At 41.6% G+C, this 27860-nt stretch overlaps 1 protein-coding gene across 14 annotated transcripts; it reads right to left on the reverse strand.

The window, feature by feature from the left end:
* Positions 1-2891: 2891 nt before the first annotated feature.
* LOC139575054 (oxysterols receptor LXR-alpha-like) lies at positions 2892-27035 on the reverse strand. 14 transcript variants are annotated; one of them, XM_071400014.1, is made up of 12 exons: positions 26368-27033; positions 26181-26252; positions 18162-18269; positions 12745-12828; positions 11176-11415; positions 10612-10878; positions 10118-10326; positions 9547-9726; positions 9163-9262; positions 7465-7593; positions 6167-6261; positions 2892-5902 (listed from the first exon to the last, which is right to left on the reverse strand). In XM_071400014.1, exons 4-12 carry the CDS (start codon positions 12785-12787, stop codon positions 5756-5758), a joined length of 1410 nt encoding a protein of 469 aa, XP_071256115.1. In that variant the 5' UTR covers positions 12788-12828; positions 18162-18269; positions 26181-26252; positions 26368-27033; the 3' UTR covers positions 2892-5755. The 14 variants fall into 14 exon arrangements, with proteins under 14 accessions (XP_071256115.1, XP_071256111.1, XP_071256112.1 ...); XM_071400010.1 differs by having other exon boundaries at positions 26158-26252; XM_071400011.1 differs by having other exon boundaries at positions 18162-18370; positions 26158-26252; positions 26368-27032.
* Between the last annotated feature and the right edge of the window lie 825 nt (positions 27036-27860).

Below are 27860 nucleotides of genomic sequence, written 5' to 3' on the forward strand. Positions count from 1 at the left end.
AGTAAACACACCTGTGGGGAGAGGGGTATTCTTCTTACCAAACCACATGACCTTTGTTTTGGAGGTGTTCAGAACCAGGTTAAGGGCAGAGAAAGCTTTGTTGTAGAGCGTTTAACACAAAATCCGGGGAGGGCCCAGCTCAGTCTACTAAGTGACACCCACAGAACAACTTTCGAATAGTTTACACAAATATTAGCACCATAGCTCTTATTGTAGGACTTTGACTGTGGGCCTATTGTGCATATTTATATTCATATTGCACTGTATAGCCTTACCTATGGATTGTGGATAAATTAAATGGTTTATCAGTCTACTCAGTGACACCTAGGGCCACAGATATTAGCGGTGTTGCTCTTATTGCAGGACATTGACTGTGGGAAATCACTTGTACAGTACAATATGAATGTCAATACATATTAGGTAGAGCACAATAGGCTGATGGGGAGGTGATTTCCCACAGTCAAAGTCCCGCAATATGAGCTACCACACTAATATTTGTGTAATCCTTCAGTTGTGTTCTGTGGGTGTCAGAGTAGACTGATAACCCATTTCATTGATCCAGGATCCATAGGTAAGGCTGTACCGTGCAAAATGAATGTCCAATACACATAGTGGCTTACATGGTAAGCTTAATGTAGCTAATTTCAGTGGTTTCAAATCAAAATCACATTTTATTTGTCACATGCGCCCGAATACAACAGGTATTCAGAAATGTTTACTTACAAGCCCCTAACCAACAATCCAGTTTAGAAAATACGAATAAGAAATAAAAGTAACAAGTAGTTAAAGAGCAGCAGTAAAATAACAATAGCGAGACTATATACAGGGGGTACTGGTACAGAGTCAATGTGCCGGGGCACCGGTTACTCGAGGTAATTGAGGTAATATGTACTGTACATGTAGGTAGAGTAATTAAAGTGACTATGCATAGATAATAACAGAGAGTAGCAGCGGTGTAAAAGAGGGGGAAAGGGGGCAATGCAAATAGTCTGGGTAGCCATTTGATTAGATGTTCAGGAGTCTTATGGTTGGGGTAGAAGCTGTTTAGAAGCCTCTTGGACCCAGAGTTGGTGCTTCAGAGTCCCGCAATATGAGCTACGATGCTAATATTTGTGTAAACTCTTCACTGTTCTGTAGGTGTCACTGAGTAGACTGACACCCCATTTCATTGATCCCCAATCCATAGGTAAAGCTGTACAGGGAAGTACAAGTATGCCCCAAATGCAATTCTGAAGTCTATTTGTATCCATTTGCATCACTTTCAATGAGGGACTTTTTTTGTGGGTAATCCTTACTATGGCTAGCTTCACATAGGTCATTGGGAAAACGGGACAAGGAGCTAGAATGTCACTTTGCTGCCACTACAGCAGCACACACCCTTTTTTATACATGTTTTACATGTATTTGTCTAATGATTGCATTGTGCAACATTGGGTGGATGTGTTATTGCCAGTTCTTAGTCCAATATTGAATGCAGGGCCTAATTCATTGAAATGAGTTAATGGACAAAAAGGGTCCCCTAAATGGCCAGAAATATTGTATGGATTGTGTAGTTTAAGGAGAAAACAGTCAACACTGAATTCATTAGCAACTAAAACTTGATTAGTGTACCTTTAGTCATCATTACAATGTATACTGAACAAAAATATAAATGCAACATGCAATAATTTTAAAGATTTTACTGAGTTACAGTTCATGTAAGGAAATCAGTCAATTGAAATAAATGAATTAGGCCCTAATCTATGGATTTCACATGACTGGGCAAGGGTGCAGCTATGGGTGGGCCTGGAAGGGCATAGGCCCAGCCACTGGGGGGCCTGGGAGGGCATAGGCCCAGCCACTGAGGAGCCAGGCCCAGCCAATCAGAATTAGTTTTTCCCCACAAAAGGGCTTTATTACAGAGAGAAATATTCCTGTTTCATCAGCTGTCCGGGTGGCTAGTCTCAGACACAGGTGAAGAAGCAGGATGGAGGTCCTGGGATGGTGTGGTTACACGTGGCCGGCGGTTGTGAGGCCAGTTGGACATACTGCAAAATTCTCTGAAACAACTTGAGGCGGCTTATGGTAGAGAAATTAACATTCAGTTCTGGTGGACATTCCTGCAGTCAGCATGCCAATTGCACACTCCCTCAAAACTTGAGACATCTGTGGCATTGTGTTGTGTGACAAAACTGCACATTTTAGTGTTCTTTTGTCTCCAGCACAAGGTGCACCTGTGTAATGATCATGCTATTTAATAAGCTTCTTGATATGCCACACCTGTCAGGTGGATGGATTATCTTGGCAAAGGAGAAATGCTCCATAACAAGGACAAACACATTTGTGCACAACATTTGAGAGAGAAACATTGTGTGCATATGGAACATTTCTGGGATCGTTTATTTCAGCTCATGACAGATGTGACCAACAATTTACGTGTTGCGTTTATATTTTTGTTCAGTATATTTGGGAGCTGTCACTAAGCATAACTTAAATGACAAGCATAGACCCCAAAAGGACTAGAACTATAATTGCATGAAGCCTACTGTGTAATGCAGTAAAATGCCAAGGTAGTTTCCAACTTACCCAAATTCATTCTGTATTTACAAGCTCTTCTGATAAAAATATATAGAGCAGTCAACAGTTCTGTTGCTATTTGACCACAGAACACACAAGTGTGGGTGAATAAATTCCCAAGACCGGTTTACTGGCCGTGATACATTTAAGAGAATTAATTTCTTTCAACTAATGTTGAAATATTTTTTAAAAAGCAGCATATTGGGAAGAAAAAAATATAGGAACAATTACAAGTTATTAATGTTGTATAAGCTTAAATCACTTTGAAATTTGAATAATAGAACAAAATCGGGAAAATGTTTGTTTCGGAAACATAATCTGGCAATAGGCTACAATATTTTTGTAATGTTTTAATTTATACATATAAAAGAATATAGAAGGTCCTAAAGTGTTAAAAAACATTCAAATAAGTTTGCATTTCTATGTCAATATCGTTTACAGCTTCACCCTTTAAGATGTAGAGAAGGGAATTAAATTAGTTCTGCACACCAGAATGTCGTAAATTCTATTACAATCCACTTTCAGTTACCAACAGTATTAACAATAATTTCAATGAACATTGTGTATTCCAAAATGAAAACATAATTTAGACCTAAGACCCCATACCATTAATCGCATACCTTGTGTTAATGCTTAGTTTTCTATTAATATTGAAAATACTGAAATCATGTAATTTAAAAATGCAGACAATCATTCGCTGGTATGAGTTACATATTGAAGGGGGGGGGGGGGGAAATAGGAAAAGTGGGATTGTATAGTTTTGACATTTGTCTCAAGAGTAATTGAAAATAGATGGCTCCACACACATTCACAGGGAAGAGCAAACCCTTTGAATAGTGTAGAAGATCCATCTTCAGGTTATGAGTCAGCTCCATCAAAGACAGTCTCAATATCAACCCAAACTAAATAAAACAAATAGCCATAATAACCTGATGGTTGACATTGGACGATAAATAGGAGACCACCAACCCTGATATTACACATGATCATATTTTTTAAATAATTACATTGCTTTTCTTCTCATAACTGAAAGCTCCATCGAGTAATTGTTCCATATATATCTTACTCCCTTATCTCTGTGCTACTTTGACATATTATGCAACTTCTAATAAATCTCCCCATTTTGTCTCGGAGTCCTCAACTCTCCTCTATTTCACACTGATTTGAGTTGTAAGGTAAGGAATGGACAAAACTGTCACTCGGAAATCGCAACAAAAAAACATTTCCTTCTCTAATTCCTTCTGATCGATTGTTTAATAAAAGTGTCACATTAGAGAAGTCATCATCATACAAAGGACTGTGGTAGAAACAGCATCATGAAAAAAAACAGATGAATAAGAGAGCTTAGTCGAGTGAAACGTTATAAATGGCCTATTAGTAATCAAATGGGTAAGACTATAATAACATTCACGAATAACCATTTATAAAGTTTCAAAACGATTGAGTATTTAATTATTAGTCGACATTCACAGATGTATATAAGCGTTTAAACATTTACAATGGTTTATTCATTGAAGTTATAAAGTGTAACCCAGAAATGTTACCGTTGAAGAAAGTACTGCAGTGCCCACACAAGGAGCACAATTTTACTTATTTTGCTATTCCAACTATTGTGGGATGCAAAGCACATTTTAGACGAAGTTGCAACTCAATGTCTTGAATCATGCTGATTTGGTGGAGGACCGTACATATGACTAGACCAGGGATGGGGTCTCAACTTACTGTTGCGAGTTACAATAATAAAAGACAAAGTGCAATTTAAAAATTTGGTTGTGCATCAGCAGTCAATTAGCCTAGGTCAGCTTAATTAGATAGTCTAGCGGCCAGCTACATTTACCAAACTTGTAGTAAGCCTGGTCGAATTACCGACCGGTTGATAAATCCGTTATTAAAAACTGCAAACATTTGCCTCCGCCCGAAGGCAAAATGTGTAGAATTGCAGGAAATTAACTTTAAAACTAAAATGTGTTGTCATGAGGGAGGAGCACTAAAATGTTTTGTTCGCAAGGTAGGCGGGACAGATTGTGGGTAAGCAGACCCACAAGCCACTACTGCATGAGTTCAGTTTTTTTGTGCCCCCACCCATAGCCTAAGCTAACCTAGCGTAGCATTGAAGTTGTTCCAGTGTATAAGGTCTCAGCTTGTCCGTCACATACCCAGTCATGCTTAAAAATAAAATCACCGCTTGCTTGTGCGTTAGTGAGTGTTGATTGTACAGTCATTTCGTATGGATGTCTTCACTTGTGGGCATACTAAATATATATATTTTGTCATAGTAATATATACTTTGTACATGGAAATCAATGTTTGAGTGCATTTACAAATGGTTGGTGGGGGCCCTGCGCTTGGAAGTGGTAGACTACGCATCTCTATACCAACACTTCCAATCACTTTACCATAAACAATTCAACACCAATCAGAATTGCTTTCCTGTTCCTTCCAAGAGGAGAACAAATCAGATGGCTGAATTTTAAACTGCTAAAATCGCAACAGTATCAAGCAGGTGACCTACCATTCTAACATACATCTGGACACCAATAAGACATTCCTTAACATTGGGCAGCAGTTAAAATACCTCTATATCCTATCCCATCGCAACACAGGGCTATAACATGTATTTTTCCATTTAATTTCACTATGGGGTTATCATCGATGATGTGGATCTGAGAGTGGAGCTTCATGGCAATTGAAGCTTCATGGCAATTGTCGTTAAAGGTATGTCTATCACGAGACTGACTATCAACAGATATCAATAGATTTAATGGTTAACACTGGCTAGCAAGTCTGAGCCAAACTGACCATGGCAGCACAATCTCACCACAAGCCGTCTCACCTTTAATACAACGGAATGAGCGAGGGACAGAAATCAGGTGTGCACAATCCTCAACCCATAGAAATACCAATTATATTCATTCTATTTCTATGCCCCAACCTCCCCCATGAGATTAGTGTCCCAGTCTGCAGGACAGAGGGCCATCAATATCCTGCCAAACTGCACTGAAGACATAAAAAAATAAAAATGTTCCTCCAATCCGGCAACCAATCTGTAGGTTTGATTCGTCGTGTTTGGGTAGCCTGGGAGGCATCGCTTCATTCTCAAGTCTTTTTTTCAATACTTGAAAGACAGACCCAATGTTAGTGTCCATCCAAGTACACGTCTGCGAAGCGCAGCAGAGTTCCGTGAGGGCATCAAGCGGAGTCACTCGTGGACGTCCCAGATTTCAGATAGCAGCGGCGGGAGCTTCTTGTCCTGGAGGCGCAGGGCGAAGACCTGCTCAGAGTGGACGCTGCTGAGGGTGCGGAGGCTGACCAGCTTCATGAGCATGCGTGGAAACATCAGGTGATCCTAAAAGGAAGAGGTTAATTTAACCCCATTCATAATTCAGTGTTGGGGACCATTACATTTTGTATTTTTAAACATAACATTTTCATATTACTTTCTATTTGGATTTTCCCACTTATGACCTGCATTTCAATATATTTCCTGTACCGACTGGAATTGAAAACGGAATTGGACTCAAGGGTGTGTGTGTGTGTGTGACAACTGAATCCTCAACCTACACATGGCGGCTTGTACAAGTTAAATCATATATATAACTAGGGCACTCACGTTTGGTCTCTTTATCATGATGTAAGAACGAAGTGCGTCCACGTACGGCTGCTGCAGTCGCTCCACCAGTTCATGGTCCTGCACATTGGGCCGGTCTGGGAAACATACGAATACAGCTGAATGTTTTATACCTAATACAATGCATAGATATGTTGAATATTACTTTCTACATATGGGGAAGGTCTTTGTAGTACCCAGGTCAAGACATTAAAATTTTGATATTCCATACTCTTTGTTTAGAATTCTTTCGCATTTAGGCAAAGAGACCAGCGAGGCGAGTGAAAATAACTTGTGAACTTTCCGTGCCGCTACCATTCACTCAGTGAAAATAGACTCCTCAGCAAACGCATGCAGTGCCTTCAGAAGGTGTTCACACCTTTTTAGGATAAAAAGAAACAGAGCTAAGCACAGGCAAAATCCTAGAGGAAAACCTGGTTCAGTCTGCTTTCCAACAGATACTTGGAGACAAATACACCTTTCAGCAGGACAACAACCTAACACACAATGCCAAATATAAACGAGTTGCTTACCAAGATGACTGAATATTTCTGAGTGGCCTAGTTACAGTTTTATAGGCCTAAAAATCGATGGCAAAACTTGAATGGCTGTCTAGCAATGATTCAACAAACTTGACAGAGCTTGAAGAATTTTTGTAATAATGTGCAAATATTGTACAATCCAGGTGTGCAAAGCTCGTAGAGACTTACCCAGACACTCACAGCTGTAAATCGCTGCCGAAGGTGTTTCTAACATGTATTGACTCAGGAGTGTGAATAGTTATGTAAATTAGATATATGTATTTCATTTCTCAATAAATTTACTACATTTTCTAAAAACTTGGTTTTCACTTAGTCATTATGTGGGTATTGTGTAGATAATATATTCAGTCCATTTTAAATAGGTCAAGGGGTATGAATACTTTCTGAAGGCACTGTATCATTAACTGTCATTCTATTTATTGAAAAGTTTTTCAAAATATCTACAGCCACCTTATTACATAATTTCCTGACCACTGGTCATATTTTCACCTGAAACCCTGTAGAATCTTTGAAAACGGCGCTGTTCCCATGAATTTGTTTGTTTTCGGGACGCTTCCGCATATGATTACTAGAGATGCACAATATGTCAGTGACAATATTGGTATCGGCTGATAGCTTAAAAATCGATATTGCATAGAATATTTTATATTGGTATCGGCCCAGAATATCCACATCAGTGAATCCCTAATGATTACGACGATGTCCAGACCTTTGTAATAAAGGGACCTTGCATATGGGCTCTGTTCCACACTAGCATACCACTTGACCTCTGACCTGCAGAGAAGATGTTAATGGCGATGAGCAAAGCATACTCCGCCTCGTCCAGGTGCAGGTCATTCATGCCCTTGGAGAACTCAAAGATGGGGTTGATAAACTCCAACTGCAGCCCTGAGGGGGATGAGAGAGGAGAGGGAAATACAGACAGAGGAACAAATATGGGTTAAGGGTAAAAGGTCAATATCTCTACAGAGTATGGCAAGGGTTGAGCCAAAGTTTCCTTGAGGGGGTGCAGGATCTTCCTTGATTTGAGGGATATATATACACACACACGTTCAAAAGTTTGGGGTCACTTAGAAATGTCCTCGTTTTTGAAAGAAAAGCACATTTTTTAGTTCATTACAAAAACATAACATTTATCAGAAATACAGTCTAGTCACTGTTAACGTTGTAAATGACTATTGTAGCTGGAAACGGCTGATGTTTAGGTAATATCTACATAGGCCCATTATCAGCAACCATCACTCCTGTGTTGCAATGGCACGTTGTGTTAGCTAATCCAAGTTTAACATTTTAAAAGGCTAATTGATCATTAGAGTTGCAAAGAAAAAGCCATATCTCACTGACCAAAAAAAAAGAAAAGATTAAGATGGGCAAAACACAGACATTGGACAGAGGAACTCTGCCTAGAAGGCCAGCATCCCGGAGTCGCCTCCTCACTGTTGAGACTGGTGTTTGCGGGTACTATTTAATGAATCTGCCAGTTGAGGACTTGTGAGGCATCTGTTTCTCAAACTAGACGCTCTAATGTACTTGTCCTCTTGCTCAGTTGTGCACCGGGGCCTCTCACTTCTTTCTATTCTGGTTAGAGCCAGTTTGCACTGTTCTGTGAAGGGAGTAGTACACCGCGTTGTACGGGATTTTCAGTTTCTCGCATGGAATAGCCTTCATTTCTCAGAACAAGAATAGACTGACGAATTTGATTAGAAAGGTCTTTGTTTTTGGCCATTTTGAGCTGTTAAATCAAACCCACAAATGCTGATGCTCCAGATACTCAACTAGTCTAAAGGCCAGTTTTATTGCTTCTTTAAAATCAGGACAACAGCTTTCAGCTGTGCTAACATAATTGCAAAAGGGTTCTCTCATGATCAAGTAGCCTTTTAAAATTATAAACTTGGATTAGCTAACAACGTGCTACTGGAACACAGGAGTGTTGCTGATAATGGGCCTCTACACCATTAAAAAAAAAATCTGCTGTTTCCAGCTACAATAGTCATTTACAACGTCTACACTGTATTTCTGATCAATTTGATGTTATTTTAATGGGAAAAAGTGCTTTTCTTTCAAAAACGAGTACTTTTCTACGTGAACAAACTTTTTAACGGTAGTGTATATACACACAGTACCAGTCAAAAGTTTGGACACACCTACTTATTCAAGGGTGTTTAATGTTTTACTATTTTCTACATTGTAGAATAATAGTGAAGACATCAAAACTGAAATCATGTACTATCCAGAAAAGCCTACCTAAAATATGTCATGAATCTTGTTAAACTACATGGAATTGCAGGAAATGACCTTCAAAACATAAATTACTTTATTTTAAAAAAATGATGTTAAAAGGGGGACCCTGGGGGGAAAAAGGGTGGGAGCCCCTGGAGTATAGAACAGGAGGGAGTTGAAGGCGAGCAGCTTGATTTTGACTGATTGGAGCTTGAATGTGGATCATGAACATCTCACCTGCTTTGGCAAAATCCTCCTTGTTATAACTGAAGTCCTTCAGGAACGTGATGCTCTCAATGGCAGGGTTGTATCTCCGCGATGTCTCCAGCAGCATGATCTGCCGAAAAACAAGGCACATCTCAGTGACTGGGGATCAAGTGAGAAACATTGTGCAAAGTAAATAATCTACTTGACATATTGAGACATGTGATCCTGAAAACAAACATAATGCTATTGAGCCAGACATGATTCCCCCCTCCCAGTGGTCCTGACTAGAAGTGGGGGGGTTAATAGGCGAAAGACAATATAAAGCCGGCATTTGTTATTACTGTATTTACCACTTTAACAAACCTGTTTGAGAATGAGGGGAAAGAGTAATACACTAGAAAAACGATGACTCACCTCAATGGTTGAGGTCTTCAGCAGGGCAATCTGGTCCTCTCTGGTGAGCTCTAGGAAGCCAGGCAACTGCTTGGCAAAGTCCACTATCTCCTGGACCGACATGATGGCCAGCTCAGTGAAGTGGGCAAAGCGCTGCTGCCGCACCTCCCTGTTCTGGGGGTCCTGACTCTGGGGCCACGGCTGGAAATTAGATGGAGACAAAGACATCAATAGATTAATGAACAAATGATTCAATTCATCAATAATTTAAAAGAAAAGAAAAACACCTAATACAATGCAGAAATTTCAACATGTGCTCAGAGCTGCTGAACTACCAAAAATTGTCTGGATGACAGTTAATTTGGCCAAAATTCAACAGTAACAATATTTTTTGCAGTATTCTTGGCTAACATGTCTTTGAACATGCGGAGGTGTTGTGGAATGCAGAAATGTTGTATTCCACCTCCATATCAAGATGACGATTTCATACCAATTCTTACATTAGTGCAACTGTATATAAATCAAAACTGTTTAAGATAACATATGTTAGTAGTTTGCCCTATGGCGTCAAAGGATTGGGACACTCAGAGACAATCACCGTGACTTTGGGCCGGTCGATGAACGAGCGCTTGTTGCACTGCTTCTGCATGGCCACCAGCTTCTCGATCATCTCCAACTGCTCGGGCGCCAGCGGGACCACCTCCGGCACCGGGGTGGGGGTCACCACCGCAGACGTGCGTGCAGTCTCTTCTTCGTTCTTCTTCATCTTTTTCACTCGGATCTGCTCCTCTGAGAGAACGCCTGGGGGTGCCAGGAACACAAGCAGCACAGTAATGAAAAGTAGGAAAAATAAGTACTACCATAGTTTGGGAGGTCAATTTCAATGATGTACTTCAGCTTTTTATAGAGATCTTGCAGAGCCATCTCCAATCAGTATCTCTACATTTAAAATAGATCATCTTCTCTTTTTTTTTTGCAAAACCGCTACATTTCCCGACAGATCTAAGGAAAAGGTCTAAAAAAGCACAGGTGTTATTGAAGATAAAGGTGTATATATATATATATTTTTTTTTTTAAACAACTCACATTGCTCCAGCATGCCCGCTTCACGGCACTTGCGCAGCCGGCACTGCTGGCACTTGCGGCGCATGTACATGTCCATCTCACAGCGGCCGTTGTTCTTGCACGAATACTGGGCACTCTTGATTACGCTGCGGCGGAAGAAGCCCTTGCAGCCCTCGCAGCTCAGCACATTGTAGTGGAAGCCTGAGGCCTTGTCCCCACACACGCTGCACACCTCGTTCCCCAGCATCTTGGGGGCTGGACCCTTCTTCCTCTTCACCGGCTGGCCCTCTGGAAATTATAAAATGTATGTACTATCAATAGATATGCAAATTTCAGAGAAAATAGTAAATGCATACATGTACTGTCAATATACTATATGGAACTATCTGGGGAAATATAGGCATGTACTCTAAATATATAAGATGAGACGGATTAGACTGATGCTTGGACCAGTCCGACTGGTTTGATGACGTCACTGAACACACAGGTGTCAGGTCTCCCTCACAAAATAGGTATCTTGAACTCAAATGAGAATTTCTGGATAAACAAAGGTTAAATCAAACCAAAATACAAAAACACGCGCACCTGTATTGGCAGGCATGCTGCCGGCGGGGTCAGCCTTGATGTCGCTGGGCTCCATGGGCAGTGGGCTGCTCTTCTCAGCTAGTGAGGAAGGCCCTTTCTGGGGGGGGCTGGAAAACCCTACATGGTCAGGTGGTTCCAGGGGGAGGAGGTTGCCCTCATGCTTCATTTCTGCACTGCTGCGGTCGTCACCACTGCAGAGGCAGTCCAGCTGCAGCTCTGGGGCCCCGTCAAATACCTCACCTGTGATACGGGGCGGCAGGTAGCCTAGTGGTTAGAGCATTGGACTAGGAACCGAAAGGTTGCAAGATCGAATCCCCGAGCCGACTAGGTAAAAATCTGTCATTCTGCACCTGAAAAAAGGCAGTTAACCCACTTCTCCTAGTCCGTCATTGAAAATAAGAATTTGTTCTTAACTGACTTGCCTAGTGAAATAAAAGGTAAAACAAATAAATAGAAACACACATTGTAGGGTATCCAATCAAACACGCAAAAACATCCAATCAAAAACATATTGAGTAATGAGTAAATGAGTAATGTTAATTGTGTAGATCAGTGGTTGTCAACTGGTTTTGACCCAAATTGAACCAGGTTGTCTCAGTAGCGACCCAATATTCACACCACGAAAAAGATTCACCAAAATACAATCTGGAAAACAATTTTTTTATGCTATATTGATAGTAAATGTTGCAATTATATGACAAGGGAAGATCCTTTCCACCTCTTTCAATGTCAATAATAAAATTATGCCCATATTATTAATGACCTCACTGGTTTGAGACCACAAATCTACCAAAAATAGCACTGCTAATAGCTCTACATTGAAAATATTGTGATTAAATGAAAATTGTTGAGATTAAATTATTAAAACATTTACATGTGTAATTTCTTATCCAGAGCGACTTACAGTAGTGAGTACATTAACACTCCACATACCTGGTTTAAGTTCAAATAGGAGTACTATTGTATTTTACCCACGACCCATTCAAAACCTTCAGTTGAGAATCGCTGGTGTAAATAATCCTCAAAACTCCAATAGATGTTTTACCCTTGTAGGCTGGGCAGAATAAGGGTGACTAAATAAAATTAACACAACTTGAAGCATATAAAGTAGATGTTTTACTGCCGATCGGCTGGTAACGCTAGGTTCTACGACAATGTATACAAACAGCAACGTCTTCCTGTTACACTATTGGTTCTAGGAGGTTGAAAACAAACAATATAGTAATACTTCACATCCCTGAAACGGATGCGTTTTGGATTATGAAAAGGTAAGAAAGTAATCATACTAAGCCATTTCATTTATTTAAACATTTTATATTTTCAATACAAGAAGCCAGTTCAAGTTCTTTTCATCTGTATTCTTAAATAATGATCTAAAATTGTCACTAGAATGATACAAATTCTGTAGTGTACTTTGTGGCGTGACCTACAATGTCAGTGCTCCCAATCAGTGTAATGACACGCGGGTTCGACTGAGAACCCAGCTGATGAATGGGAGTTAATGTAAATTTACATCTCAACAGTTCAAGGACCTAATCAGATCATGACTAAAACACGGGGCTCTCTTACCATGACCAACATCTGTGATATCAGTCGCAGACAGTGTGGACATCTTCTGCACAGCAGCTTGTCATTACGAAATCAAATCTGCACCTGGGGGTAATAAAATAATAATATCAAATAATTAATATAAGAGCCAATAGACCACTTTATTTAAAGGAAAATGCCATAAAGTGAAAAAGTAGAAAGCGTGCCAGATCAAGTGCGCCTATACGTGTGGTCACAATTAAATAGCCTGTAGACTAGGCTATATAGGATGCGGAAGCACAGCACTCGTCTAACTTCCTAAATATGACAGGGTATAGTTTAAATAGACTCCAACACCGACTGGAAATACATTTTACACTTCTTGAAAATCATCCGGTTCACATTTTGTCATTTATAGCATATGCTCTTATCAAGGGCACAGACAGGTTCACCTTGTAGGCTTGGGGATTCGAACCAGCAACCTGTGTTACTGGCCCAACTAACCGCTAGGCTACCTGCCGCCACAACTTATGCAAAAATGCACCTAAAAGTTATACAACATGTAGCTTAAGTCAAGAAAGTGTCCACTCTCCTATATTTCGCCCCAACTCCTCTTTCAAACTAAATCTACCCTGTTGGCTGATATAGTCCAATAATACAACTAGCCTAATATAAAATGGGCCACGTAAGAATCTCTGGTATTTTAACCTATTTCTTAGGCTATTTTTGCGCATTATAATTTTGACTAGATTTTCTCCCATCAAAGCCAATCAACTACACTGCTCAAAAAAATAAAGGGAACACTAAAATAACACATCCTAGATCTGAATGAATGAAATATTCTTATTAAATACTTTTTTCTTTACATAGTTGAATGTGCTGACAACAAAATCACACAAAAATTATCAATGGAAATCAAATTTATCAACCCATGGAGGTCTGGATTTGGAGTCACACTCAAAATTAAAGTGGAAAACCACACTACAGGCTGATCCAACTTTGATGTAATGTCCTTAAAACAAGTCAAAATGAGGCTCAGTAGTGTGTGTGGCCTCCAAGTGCCTGTATGACCTCCCTACAACGCCTGGGCATGCTCCTGATGAGGTGGCGGATGGTCTCCTGAGGCATCTCCTCCCAGACCTGGACTAAAGCATCCGCCAACTCCTGGACAGTCTGTGGTGCAACGTGGCGTTGGTGGATGGAGCGAGACATGATGTCCCAGATGTGCTCAATTGGATTCAGGTCTGGGGAACGGGCGGGCCAGTCCATAGCATCAATGCCTTCCTCTTGCAGGAACTGCTGACACACTCCAGCCACATGAGGTCTAGCATTGTCTTGCATTAGGAGGAACCCAGGGCCAACCGCGCCAGCATATGGTCTCACAAGGGGTCTGAGGATCTCATCTCGGTACCTAATGGCAGTCAGGCTACCTGTGGCGAGCACATGGAGGGCCGTGCGGCCCCCCAAAGAAATGCCACCCCACACCATTTATTTATTTTATTTTTTATTTATTTCACCTTTATTTAACCAGGTAGGCAAATTGAGAACACGTTCTCATTTACAATTGCGACCTGGCCAAGATAAAGCAAAGCAGTTCGACACATACAACAACACATAGTTACACATGGAGTAAAACAAACATACAGTCAATAATACAGTGAAACCATGACTGACCCACCACTAAACCGGTCATGCTGGAGGATGTTGCAGGCAGCAGAACGTTCTCCACGGCGTCTCCAGACTGTCACGTGCTCAGTGTGAACCTGCTTTCATCTGTGAAGAGCACAGGGCGCCAGTGGCGAATTTGCCAATCTTGGTGTTCTCTGGCAAATGCCAAACGTTCTGCACGGTGTTGGGCTGCAAGCACAACCCCCACCTGTGGACGTCGGGCCCTTATACCACCCTCATGGAGTCTGTTTCTGACCGTTTGAGCAGACACATGCACATTTGTGGCCTGCTGGAGGTCATTTGGCAGGGCTCTGGCAGTGCTCCTCCTTGCTCAAAGGCGGAGGTAGCGGTCCTGCTGCTGGGTTGTTGCCCTCCTACGGCCTCCTCCACATCTCCTGATGTACTGGCCTGTCTCCTGGTAGCGCCTCCATGCTCTGGACACTACGCTGAGACACAGCAAACCTTCTTGCCACAGCTCGCATTGATGTGCCATCCTGGATGAGCTGCACTACCTGAGCCACTTGTGTGGGTTGTAGACTCCGTCTCATGCTACCACTAGAGTGAAAGCACCGCCAGCATTCAAAAGTGACCAAAACATCAGCCAGGAAGCATAGGAACTGAGAAGTGGTCTGTGGTCACCACCTGCAGAATCACTCCTTTATTGGGGGTGTCTTGCTAATTGCCTATAATTTCCACCTGTTGTCTATTCCATTTGCACAACAGCATGTGAAATGTATTGTCAATCAGTGTTGCTTCCTACGTGGACAGTTTGATTTCACAGAAGTGTGATTGACTTGGAGTTACATTGTGTTGTTTAAGTGTTCCCTTTATTTTTTTGAGCAGTGTATTTTAAAGTCACAATTGGCCTCATGGCTAAATCTGAGCAGTTTACTTCCTTCTCTGGCAACTGAGTTAAGAAGTATCTTTGTAGTGACAGGGTGTATTGATATACCATCCAAAGTATAATTAATAACTTAACCATGCTCAAAGGGATATTCAATGTCTGCTTTTTACCCATCAACCAAATAGTTGCCCTTCTTCACAAGGCATTAGAAAACATCCCTGGTCTTTGTGGTTGAGTTTGAAATTCACTGCTCGACTGAAGGACTAACAGATAATTGTATGTGTGGGGTACAGAGATCAGTCAATCAAAAATCTGCTTAAACACTATTATTGCACACAGAGTCCATGCAACTTAAGCTATTTTTTACTCTTGTCAAAAGGAGTTGAATACTTGACAAGACATTTTAGCTTTTCATTTATTCATTCAACTGTAGTTGAAATTGTCGGTCCATCACCTGGCATTAATTTCAACATCCAAACGTTTTTTGGTCCTTAATTGGCCTTAAATTTGGCCCAAATCTAGACGCCCATGATTGGTTCAGATTTGGTCCGGTCCAAATCTGAACCAATCATGGATGTCCAGGTTTCAAAAGTTTGAACAGTACAATGAGTATAGTACACTAAAGAAAAGTACAGTACTTTACGAGTATAGTTCAGTAGAATAGAGTGGAGTAGAGTTTAGTATAGAACACAGTAGAGCACACTAGAGTTGAGCAGGGGTTGCATTAGAGTTCAGAAATCTGCATTTTCAAAACGCTGACCTTTCACAACAAAAAATCTGCATTTTAAACCATTTCACCCGCGTTATATATTGAAAGTCAGTGTTTTTCTGCTTCAATAGGGTGATCAGGGGAGTGCAACTATAGTGTTTCTTCACAGAAAATACATTAGTGCAACACATTCGGCAGAAATTAGCTTCATTTTCATCAGATAACAGAAGTGCAACGCTATTTATAGCAGCCACAGGTAAACGAGCTTACAAATGAAAATAAACCTAGGTATTCTTTGTCGAAACTATTCACGGCCGTCATATTTCTAATGTTCATCATAGAAAGAACGTAGCCAGCTACATTTTGTAATGTTTAGCTTAACGTTCATCTTGCATATTACCGGAGAAAAGGAGACAAGTAGGTTACACCTAGAAAAGTAGCTACACAGTCAGAGCGTTGTCTGCTGATAAAATGCCCATTTGTGAATTCTCATCCGAGTGGAGAAGTGCGACTGATTAGCGCTTACTATGTTGCATTTTAGATCCGAGTTATCAAAACGCAGCAAGATATTTCTTGAGCGGCTACATTTTTTCAGTGTGAAAAATGCTTAATTGTGCGTTAACACAACCCATGTTGAGTACACTATTATGTAGTGTACTATACTTTACTGTAATCTACTGAGCTAAAGTGTGCTGTACTTTGATGTCCAAACTTGTGCAACAGACGTTTATAATTGGTTCGGATTTGGTCCTGTCCAAAACCAAATTTGGTCTTGCATGGTGCCAGAGCTCATTAAAATAAATAGACAACAGTGTAGAATAATACCCAAATATGCAAAGGAGGATATTGCATATTTTTACCTTTGTGAAGCTATTAAGGATACGTCACCATGAAGAGAATGACATTCATATCCATAATTATGCAATTCTGTGTAGTATAGATCAGGGACCCATGATGAAATTCCATTAGCACAATTCTGTTACCGGGAATAAATCCACTTCACTTACTGTAGTTCAATAACCAACTGAGATGTTCAACGTGTCATGTCAGTTGTCACCCCATTCTTTCTGCAGACATCTTTGAATCTTAAATTTGGAGCAGTTATTTAACATTTTTAGGAAAACGTGATGACTTTTGTTACTGAAATTGCTACTAAACTTGACATCTGCACAGTTTGAGTAAATGTGTTTTTATAAAATGTCCTGGGTCAATTCTTAAAAGTAGTCCTTGAGCATAGAGTTTAAGATTAATGTTTTTGATTGGTATCCATTTTAAGGGTCTCGGCGCAAATCCATTACTGTGGAACTGCCCATAACTAGGGCTTTACAGTGATGTTGAAGATTTAGGAGACATTGAGGTTAAGTGGGTTGAAATCTTTCTAGAAGTCTGAAAAACATTACAAAAATGCTGTCTTTATTCATACATTTTTAAAAATAATTACGTTCCATGTGGTCTATATTGAAGGGCGCTTCATTTAATCTAACATGCTTTAAAATAAAGGGATGTGAATTGTACTCTATTTGTAGAACAATTGATACCAACTGATCCTTTAATATATAAATGCCTCATGAGCTTAGTTCAACTGTCCCCATCAGAACCCAAAGCTTACTTTACTTGTTTACGTAAACAACGTAAGTGTAAACAAACTGTATAGCCCCAAAACTAATGATTGTATAATTTTGACACTAGTTGGCTGTACCTGCAACAAAAACAACTTCAACTCCTTTCCTTCATCAGCATTGTTCAAACATGATCAACTAAGAAAAAAAGCAGGACGGCAGGTGGCCTAGATTAAGAGCGTTGGGCAAGTAACCGAAAGTTTGCTGGTTTGAATCCCCGAGCCGATTAGGCCCAAAATCTGTTGATGTGCCCTTGAGCAAGGCACTTAACTGTAATTGCTCCTGTAAATCACTATGGATAAGAGCGTCTGCTAAATTACTATAATGTAAAACACTTTCAGCTGATTGCCGTCTGCCCTGTCTTCAGATATGACATTTACATTTTACATTTAAGTCATTTAGCAGACGCTCTTATCCAGAGCGACTTACAATACCATTGACATTAATTGAATCAAACATTTTAGCAAATGTAGGCATAATAAAATGTTTTTAAAAAACAAAAAAACAGACTTAGCATAGACCTGTTACTCGTTTGAGCGGCACAAGTGAATTGTGTGTCAGTGTGTTTAGGAGATTTACCAGAGAGACAGTTGAATTGGGCAACTGGGGTTCAACATACCTTTAAAGTAATTGTTATGATCTGTCCATCTTCCCCATGTGAGACTGAAACCTCATTCAATGTGGCTGCTACCCTGGCATTGACAGATGAACAGCTTTAAGGACAGACCTGTGTGTTCCACAAAAAAAAAAAAAAAAATCCCTCTGTCACGTGGAAGTTTTGCGACAATAATATCTTCAGAGAAACAAACCCTTCTGCTTGTCAACACTCTGTGGGAGTCAGAGAGAAACAGAAAGAGGGATTGAGGGGAGGCAGGGTGAAAATGGGAACACAGGAGAGGTAACTATCGGTCATTTGCATGGCTCTGAAATCCCCATAGGGCCTTGTGCTACTCAAGTCTTTCCCTCTTGGAGTGTGTCTAACCAGCCACTTCTCACAAACACACCAAAAAAGGGGCCTAAAGTAGGCTAGTTAACAGAACTAACAAATCACAAGTTAGGGTGTAAAAGTAGACTATTTGTACGGAACTGTTTGGTACAGAGACCTCAGGTCTGTCCTCATTGTGAACCCAAACCAATATAAAAATATATATATTTACAAAATTAAAATAACACGAGGCCTATAGGCTATGCCGTGTTGCAGGCCTATGCCTCGAGTAAAACAGAGCTGAAAAAAAACATTTCAGGCTATTCCATTAAAGCAAAGCACGTTGTAATCAAAAGTCTAAATCTTAATTGCCGAATTTGAAACTGCTTTTGTGAGGCGCAGCCAGGAACTAGTTTAAATCTCCAGTTTGGGAACATTACGTCTTCCCAGATTACAACAGCGAAGGACAGGGAGTGGATAAAACGTTAAAAGTATGTTGCCACGCTCAATGAGAATAGCTTTTGCAGCTGCCAACACATCTCAGGGCTCTCTACAGACCCGGGTTCGATCCCAGGCTGTCTCGCAGCCGACCGGGAGATCCATGAGGCGGCGCACAATTGGCCCAGCGTCGTCCGGGTTAGGGGAGGGTTTGGCTGGCTGGGATGTCCTTGTCCCATCGCGCTCTTGCGACTCCTTGTGGTGGGCCGGTGACTTCGTCGCCAGCTGTACAGTGTTGTTTCCTCCGACACATTGGTGCGGCTGGCTTCCGGGTTAAGCGGGCATTGTGTTAAGAAGCAGTACAGCTTGGCAGGTCGTGTTTCGGAGGACGCACGGCTCTCGACCGTCGCCTCTACTGAGTCCGTAAGGGAGTTGCAGCGATGGGACAATTGGATACCATGAAATTGGGAGATTTAAAAAATAAACACATAGTAAAGTACAGATACCTCCAAAAAACTAATGAAGTAGTATTTTCACACCACTGCTTTTTACAAATCGATTCTTGGGACAAATTATTGAAATAATGTTGTGATATGTAACCATCTACCCCCCCCATCACTACTGACAACCCCAAATAGGCTATAGTTGTTTTAATCCATTGTTTTTAAACAAGTTTAAAACTAGCTTTTTGATATCATGGACTGTCAGTCGTATCCATAGCACTATCTATGAATGTGAGAGTGATTAGGCCGAAATTTCTCCCAGCCCATTTCTAAGAGTTATGGCAAAACAAGAGGCTGGGCTGCCGTTGAGATGAAAAGGAAGGATTGTTCATTAAAGACTTTTTGCCTATTCAAATGTACTGTGTCCTAGGCTAACAATTTCCACTTTAGAGGACAGGAAAGCTGCAGCTGGTTTGAAAGCTTGAGTTGACTGGGTGAATAAGGTTCTTTGGGCTGTGGGCCACTGACCTAAAGTCACCTCACTCAAGTCCAATGTTCTGTTGAGCTTGTCAGGTACCTTTGTCCAGGGAATGAGTGCTACTGTTATCAAAGACAGGTAGAATTTAAATCATAGGAGGCATTCACAATACATTTTAAAATCTTAAAATGGGAAATCTGCATTTACTACATCCATTTTTTTTATTCATGATATACACCCATTGATTCCTGAAGAGGCCTAATTCAAAAACCTGGAAGATATCATTTTGGTCATAAATAGATGAATTTATTACCATGGCTTGAGTGGACATTGAGGTAGGAAGTTAGGAATATGCCCTTTAACCTATTTTATTCTGTACTTTATTCTAAGCCTGTCATGAGAACTATATGGAACAATCCCCTCACTTGTAAACATGGGATTGTTACTGAACAATGGTGAAGATACCATACAAAGCATTAATAAAAAAAAACAGTTGCTTATGTCCAAGTTTCAGTACCTCCTTTGATGGTGAGCATGCATGTGAGTGTGTGTGTATGTACAATCTCACAGTGAAAGGCAGCAGAAGACAGAGTTCCATCACAGTAGAACATCTAGTGCCAGTAAGCAAATTGGGTGTAACTTTAATTTTTCTCCTGAATGTCACATCAGTAGATGTAACTCTACTGGTTAAGCAAAAGTATTCCATACTCAGCACCGAAAACAGTGTGTGAAAGGAAGATACAGTAACGTTAGCAGATTGACTATCCAGAATCACATTTCAGGGAATTTAAGGTACAGAACTAGTCATTCTATTCTTATGAGTTTAGCCTCTGTTGACCCACTGAGGAAAGAAAAGTAACTTCAAATTAAATTTCCCCACACACCCAGGTAGAATTGGACACAATCACTTGCTTTGCTAGCTAATAAAGGGATGATGTGATGCTCAATTAGCAGTTACAGGATAGGTACTGTTTGGAGTAGCACAGAGAACTTTAGACCAACCATAACGATACTATCCTCATTCTCAAGTTGGCCAAACATGTACAGTGCATTGTGAAAATATTCAGAACACGCCCCTTTTCCCAACATTTTGCTACGTTACAGCCTTATTCTAAAATGGATTAAATAAACAATACCCCATAATGACAAAGCAAAAACAGATTTGACATTTTTACAAAAAGTATTATATAAATAAGCTATTTCTGTTATATTTAAGTATTCAGACCCATTTCCACAAGACTAAACTGACCTCAGGTGCATGCTGTTTCCATTGATCATCCTTGAGATGTTTCTACAACTTCATTGGAGTCCACCTGTGGTAACTTCAATTGACTGGACATGATTTGGAAAGGCACACCGGTCTATATAAAAGGTTCCGAAGTTGACAATGCATGTCAGAGCAAAAACCAAGCCGTGAGGTCGAAGGAATTGTCCGTAGAGCTTCGAGACAGGATTGTGTCAAGGCACAGATCTGGGGAAGGGTACTAAAACAATTCTGCAGCATTGAAGGTCCAAGAAAACAGTGGCCTCCATCATTCTTAAATGGAAGAAGTTAGGAACCACAAAGGCTCTTCCTAGAGCTGACCGCCCAGCCAAACTGAGCAATCGGGGGAGAAGGGCCTTGGTCAGGGAGGTGACCAAGAACCCGATGGTCACGCTGACAGAGTTCCCGAGTTCTTTTGTGGAGATGGGAGAACCATCTCTGCAGCACTCCACCAAATCAGGACTTTATGGTAGACTGGCCAGATGGAAGCCACTCAGTGAAAAGCACGACAGCCCACTTGGTTTGCCAAAAGGCACAAAGGACTCTGACCATGAGAAACAAGATTTTATGGTCTGCTGAAACCAAGATTGACTCTTTACCCTGAATGCCAAGCATCACGTCTGGAGGAAACCTGGCACCATCATGCTGTGGGGATGTTTTTTTAGCAGCAGGGACAGAGACTAGTCAGGATCCTTGATGAAAACCTGCTCCAGGGTGCTCAGGACCTCAGACTGGGGCGAAGGTTCATCTTCCAACAGGACAACGACCCTAAACACACAGCCAAGACAACACAAGAGTGCTTCGGGACAAGTTTCTGAATGTCCTTGAATGGCTCACAGAGCCCGGACTTGAACATCTCTGGAGAGACCTGACAGAGCTTAAGGATCAGCAGAGAAGAATGAGAGAAACTCCCCAAAAACAGCTGTGCCAAGCTTGTAGCGTCATACACAAGAAGCCTCGAGGCTGTAATCGCTGACAAAGGTGTTTCAACAAAGTACTGCGTAAAAGGTCTGAATACTTTTGTAAATGTGACCCGTTTTTGCTTTGTCATTATGAGGTAGTGTGTGTGTATATTGATGAGGGGGAAGAAAAATACATTTTGGGCTGTTACTTAACAAAATGTGGAAAAGGTGAAGGGGTCTGAATACTTTCCCGAATGCACTGTACCTTCTAAAAAGTCAGTGTCCAGTTGCAGGTGGTTCGTTGGAGCATTTTCTAAATTCAGTTATTAAAAGAAGTCGATGTTTTCCTTCATGAAGTAATCCAACAATGTGTACGTCACCATCTTGTCTAATTCAAATATTCTGTCATTGATCGAAACAGGTGAGTGTCATAATGGCATACTGCACTTTGGGGTGGACCCACTGGAGTGTATTTTTGTTTTTTTTACTTTATTTAACTAAGCAAGTCAGTTAAGAACAAATTCTTATTTTCAATGAAGGCCTAGGAACAATTGGTTAACTGCCTTGTTCAGGGGCAGAACGACAGATTTTTACCTTGCCAGCTCAGGGATTCGAGCCAGCAACCTTTTGTTTACTGGCCCAACGCTCTAACCACTATGCTACCTGCCGTGTGAAGCATGCGTTTATGTATTGTTCTAAGTACCAGTATGTGGAAGAGGGAAAGATTGATGTGTATGGTTATTGAGGTTGGACAGGGATGGAAGGGATTTGGGGGATGGGGGAGGGTTTGTGAGAAGTTAGCTGGCCTCTTTTTTCTTAATAGTACAGGATTAGGTAAGAGGGTTTAGTTTCTCTTAATGTTTCTTTATTCATTTAGTCTGTAAGCTGCGATTGACTACACACTACAGTAGGTGGCATGCACCTCTAACGTTTGTTCGCGGACTGCTATAATCTTATAGAAGGGGTGGACACACTTGTCTCAATCAATGACTTAAAACCTACCAAACCAGAAACCATGGATAGATGGCTGCATTTGTGCTAAACTGAAAGCGCAAACCACCGCATTTAACCATGGTCAAATAACTACAATAAGGCAATCAAACAGGCAAAACGTCAGTACAGAGACAAAGTGGTCACAATTCAACGGCTCAGACACGAGACGTACGTGGCAGGGTCTACAGACAGTCACGGATTACAAAGGGAAAACCAGCCACGTTGTGGACACTGTCGTCTTGCTCCCAGACAAGCTAAACACCTTCGCACGCATTGAGGCTAACAATGATATCGACGCGGCCCGCTACCAAGGACTGTGGGCTCTCCTTCTCCATGGCCAACGTGAGTAAGACATTTATGCGCGTTAACACTAGTAAGGCTGCCGACCCAGGCGGCATCCCTAGCCGCGTCCTCAGAGCATGCACAGACCAGCTGACTGGTGCGTTTATGGACATATTCAATCTCTCCCTAACCCAGTCTGTCCCTACATGCTTCAAGATGGCCACCATTGTTCCTGTACCCAAGAATGCAAAGGTAGCTGAACTACATAACCGTAGCACTCACTTTTGTCATCATGAAGTGCTTTGACTAGTCAAGGATCATAATCGCCTTTAACTAACCCGCGACCCTAGACCCTCAATTTGCTTATACCGCCCCAATAGATACAGATGCCATTGCACTGCACACCGCCCTATCCCACCTGGACAAGAGGAATACCTATGTAAGAATGCTGTTCATTGACTATAGCTCTCTGATTCAGAGGGGGTTGGGTTAAATGCGGAAGACACATTTCAGTTGGACAATTGACTAGGTATCCCCCTTTCCCCTAGCTCAGCCTTCAACACCATTGTATCCGCCAAGCTCAACTAGGTCCTGAACTTCCTGACAGGTCACCCCCAGGTGGTGATGGTAGGAAACATCTCACTTCACTGATCCTCAACATTGGAGCCCCACAAGGGTGCGTGCTCAGCCCCCTCCTGTACTCCATGTGCACCCATGACTGCGTGGCCATGCACGCCTCCAACTCAATCAAGTTTGCAGACGACAACAGTAGTAGGCTTGACTACCAACAAGACAGCCTACAGGGAGGAGGTGAGGGCCCTGGCAGAGTGGTGCCAGGAAAATAACCTCTTCCCTCAAAACGAAGGCACTGATTGTGGACTTCAGGAAAAAGCAGAGAGAGGAGGCCCCTATCCACATTGACAGGACCGCAGTGGAAGGTGGAAAGCTTCAAGTTCCTCGGTGTACACGTCACTGATGATCTGAAATGGTCCACCCACACAGACAGAGTGGTGAAGGCGGCACAACAGCACTTTGTCTTTGCCCCCAAGACCCTCACATACTTTACAGATGCACAATTGAGAGCATCCTGCCGGGCTGTATCACCGCCTGGTACGACAATTACACAGCCCGCAACTGCAGGGCTCTCCAGAGGGTGATGCGGTCTGCCCAACACATCACCAGGGGCACACTGCCCACCCTCCAGGACACCTACAGTACCCAATGTCACAGGAAGGCCAAAAAGATCAACCACGCGAGCCACAGCTTGTTCACCCCGCTATCATCCAGAAGGTCAGTAGAGGTACATCAAAGCCGGGACCGAGAGACTGAAAAAACAGCTTCTCTCAAAGCCATTACTGTTAAATAGCCATCACTAGCCAGCTACTCAACCCTGCACCTTAGACGCTGCTGCCCTATATACATAGAACCGCTGGTCACTTTAATAATGTTTACATACTGCTTTACTCATTTCATATCTGTATACTGTAGTCAACTATACTGTATTTTAGTCAATGCCACTCCGACATTGCTCGTCCTAATATTTATATATTTCTTAATTCCCTTATTTAATTTCAGATGTGTATATTGTTAGATATTACTGCACTGTTGGAACTAGGAACACAAGCATTTCACTAGACCCGCAATAACATCTGCTAAATATGTGACCAATAAAATTTGAGATTAGATTTTTTTTAAATGGACAAGATGGCAGCGTACACATTGTTGGTTTACTTCATGGAGCAAAACATTTTAACAGAGCATTTTCTAAATTCAAATGAACCACCTGCAACTAGACAGACATTTTACAAGATACGTGTTTGGCCAAATCGAAAATGAAGATAGTGTCACCAAGTTTCGGTTGATTAAACTCTGTGCTAAACCAAACAGTACCTGCCCTGTATGGCGGCAGGTAGCCTAGTGGTTAGAGCGTTGGACTAGTAACCGAAAGCAAGATCGAATCCCCGAGCTGACAAAGTAAAAATTTGTTGTTCTGCCACTGAACAAGGCATTTAACCCACTGTTCCTAGGCCGTCATTGAAATGAAAGATGTTCATAACTGACCTGCCTAGTTAAATAAAGGCTGTTAGCCCGTTACAATCTGCTAGCTATGCATCACATTGAACTTCCCATGTTCAAAAACACAACTGTAAGAATTCTGTCTTTAAAGTTGAGCACAGGCTCCATTAATCACCATCATCTTTGATGTCAAATTTAGCGGCAGAGTAGCCCAGCGATAAAGAGCGTTGGGAAAATCCCCGAACCGGCTAGGTGAACAATCGGCCAATGTACTTTAATTGCTCTTCGGTCTGGATAAGAGCGTCTGCTAAATGGCTAAAATGTACATATGAAGTTGTGCCTAGCTAACGTATGCCTAACACTGTCCTGCTATTGAAGTTAAGTTGCAATCTATGGCAAGATCCCAACGTACTATTTCGCAATCAAGTCAGCTAACTAGATTGTTTCCTGATGACATCAGTAATGTTGACGTTAGCTGGCTAAATAGGTAGCGTTAGCTAGGTAACTAATAGTAGCTAGCTAACTTGTTAGCAAGTTGTTAACGCAGCAAGCTAGGCACAGCTCATTTAACTTTACAAACACTTCACGTTTCAGCTGTTAGCCATAGCTTTAGCTATGGTCTTCTGTGGCTCGTCGTGCGCTGTTTTTCTATAGTTAGTTAATTAGAAAAGCGCTTACTAGCTAGCTAATGTTAGCTCGTTCAGTAAACTAATAGACAGGCTTAGCACGCTAACTCTGGCTGGTGGTGGATTCTAGCTACCAAGTTCGTCAGCTAGCTATTCCAGTAGACCGAAAAAGACAACTGTATCATGTCTAAACTGGCATCAAGACAAACTATCCTAATCAACACAAAAAGTCAGAATTGGTGGCTTGCCTGAGTTTGTAACCGATAGTTACCCCGTTTCGTAGCGACTAGCCAGACAGACCCCACGAAGTACTGCTGCACGGTTGGTGTAGTCAATCATGTGACTTGAGCAGGAAATAGGTATAAATACATTTCACCCGACGCAACAAAGATTTGTCAGAGTTGACACACAACTAGACACAACTAAAAGGAATACATTATTACGAATGACACATTTACCTGCACCACCCCCGGCCGTGTCCAAAACCTTCTGATCGATAGCACACGACGTCACGACGACAATTTGTAAACTCGCTCCATTTTGAAGAGGGGTCGCAATGTATGCTGCATTCAAAACAACTGTGAACTCGGAAAAATACGAGGTCAAATCCATCAAATTATGAACTCGGTGATCTTCATGTCGGAGATATAGAAAGAGGCCCGAGTTCCGGAGTTGGCATTCCAAATTAGATGACCGTTCAAATCTTGGACCGTTCAAATCCAATTTCGTTTTTTTCCGAGTTCCAAATTGTTTTGAACGCACTGAAGTCGGTTATTTCCGAGTTCCAAGCTCCCAGTTGTTTTGAACGCGGCAGTATATCTGGAATATGTGGGGATTTAAGAAAACGTTATCATTCCTGCCATGGTTTTATTTTAATTTGTTTAACCTTTATTTTATCAGGGAGTCATACTGAGACCAATGTCTCTTCTACAGATGAGCCCTGGATTACATAAATTACAGACAATACACATCGAAATATAAATACGAAATGCAAGCAGAAAGAAAACACGGTCATAAAGAAAGTATTTCCATGTTAGATCACCGAGGTCATGGTGGTTTGTCATAGTGGTTTGGAACCATGCTCATCCTCCAGGCGGCGAAAAGGAGCATTGCTTTGGCTACCGAAAGCCATAGAAAAAGATTAAACAATAATCTGTCGTTCTGCCCCTGAATAAGGCAGTTAAATATAAGGCAGCCACTGTTCCCCGGTAGGCAGTCATTGTAAATAAGAATTTGTTCTTAACTTACTTGCCTGGTTAAATCAAAAGGAAACAATGGCTTCAGTCCAAACACTTAAAAGACAAACCTACAGCCCTCAAATGAATTGGACACTTCTGATGCCGTCTGACGAGAATAAACTTGCAAATACCCACGTGTATTTCCTGTATTGATTTGTTGTTAATAAAAATAAAAAAAGGAAGGATCTTTTTTTTTTAATGGCTCGCCCTTGCCCGGATATGTGTCACTCGTTCATCCCGCGATGATTGTGTTTTCAGCCACCGGTAGCTCCAGTAAATTGTGATGGCATGTGTAACAGTATAACTTTAAACCGTCCCCTCGCCCCGACACGGGCGCGAACCAGGGACCCTCTGCACACATCAACAACTCTCGCCCACGAAGCATCGTTACCCATCGCTCCACAAAGGCCACGGCCCTTGCAGAGCAAGGGGAAACCCTACTTAAGTCTCAGAGCAAGTGACGTAACTGATTGAAATGCTAGTAGCGCGTACCCACTAACTAGCTAGCCATTTCACATCCGTTACACTCACCCCCCTTTCAACCTCCTCCTTTTCCGCAGCAACCAGTGATCCGGGTCAACAGCATCAATGTAACAGTATAACTTTAAACCGTCCCCTCGCCCCGACACGGGCGCGAACCAGGGACCCTCTGCACACATCAACAACGGTCGCCCACGAAGCGTGGGAAAAATAGTTATTAGCTTATTGGGTTA

Source organism: Salvelinus alpinus, chromosome 5 (assembly GCF_045679555.1).
Source record: "Salvelinus alpinus chromosome 5, SLU_Salpinus.1, whole genome shotgun sequence".
Classification (NCBI taxonomy): Eukaryota; Metazoa; Chordata; class Actinopteri; order Salmoniformes; family Salmonidae; genus Salvelinus; species Salvelinus alpinus.

Bases quoted from the DNA above. Each gene is read 5' to 3' on its own strand.
- LOC139575054 (XM_071400016.1), bottom strand. From the start codon at position 12,787: ATGTCCACACTGTCTGCGACTGATATCACAGATGTTGGTCATG. The intron at 11,416-12,744 runs GTAAGAGAGCCC...CCCGTATCACAG, and splicing joins TATCACAGATGTTGGTCATG to GTGAGGTATTTGACGGGGCC. The intron at 10,879-11,175 runs GTGCGCGTGTTT...TATAATTTCCAG, and splicing joins CAGCATGCCTGCCAATACAG to AGGGCCAGCCGGTGAAGAGG.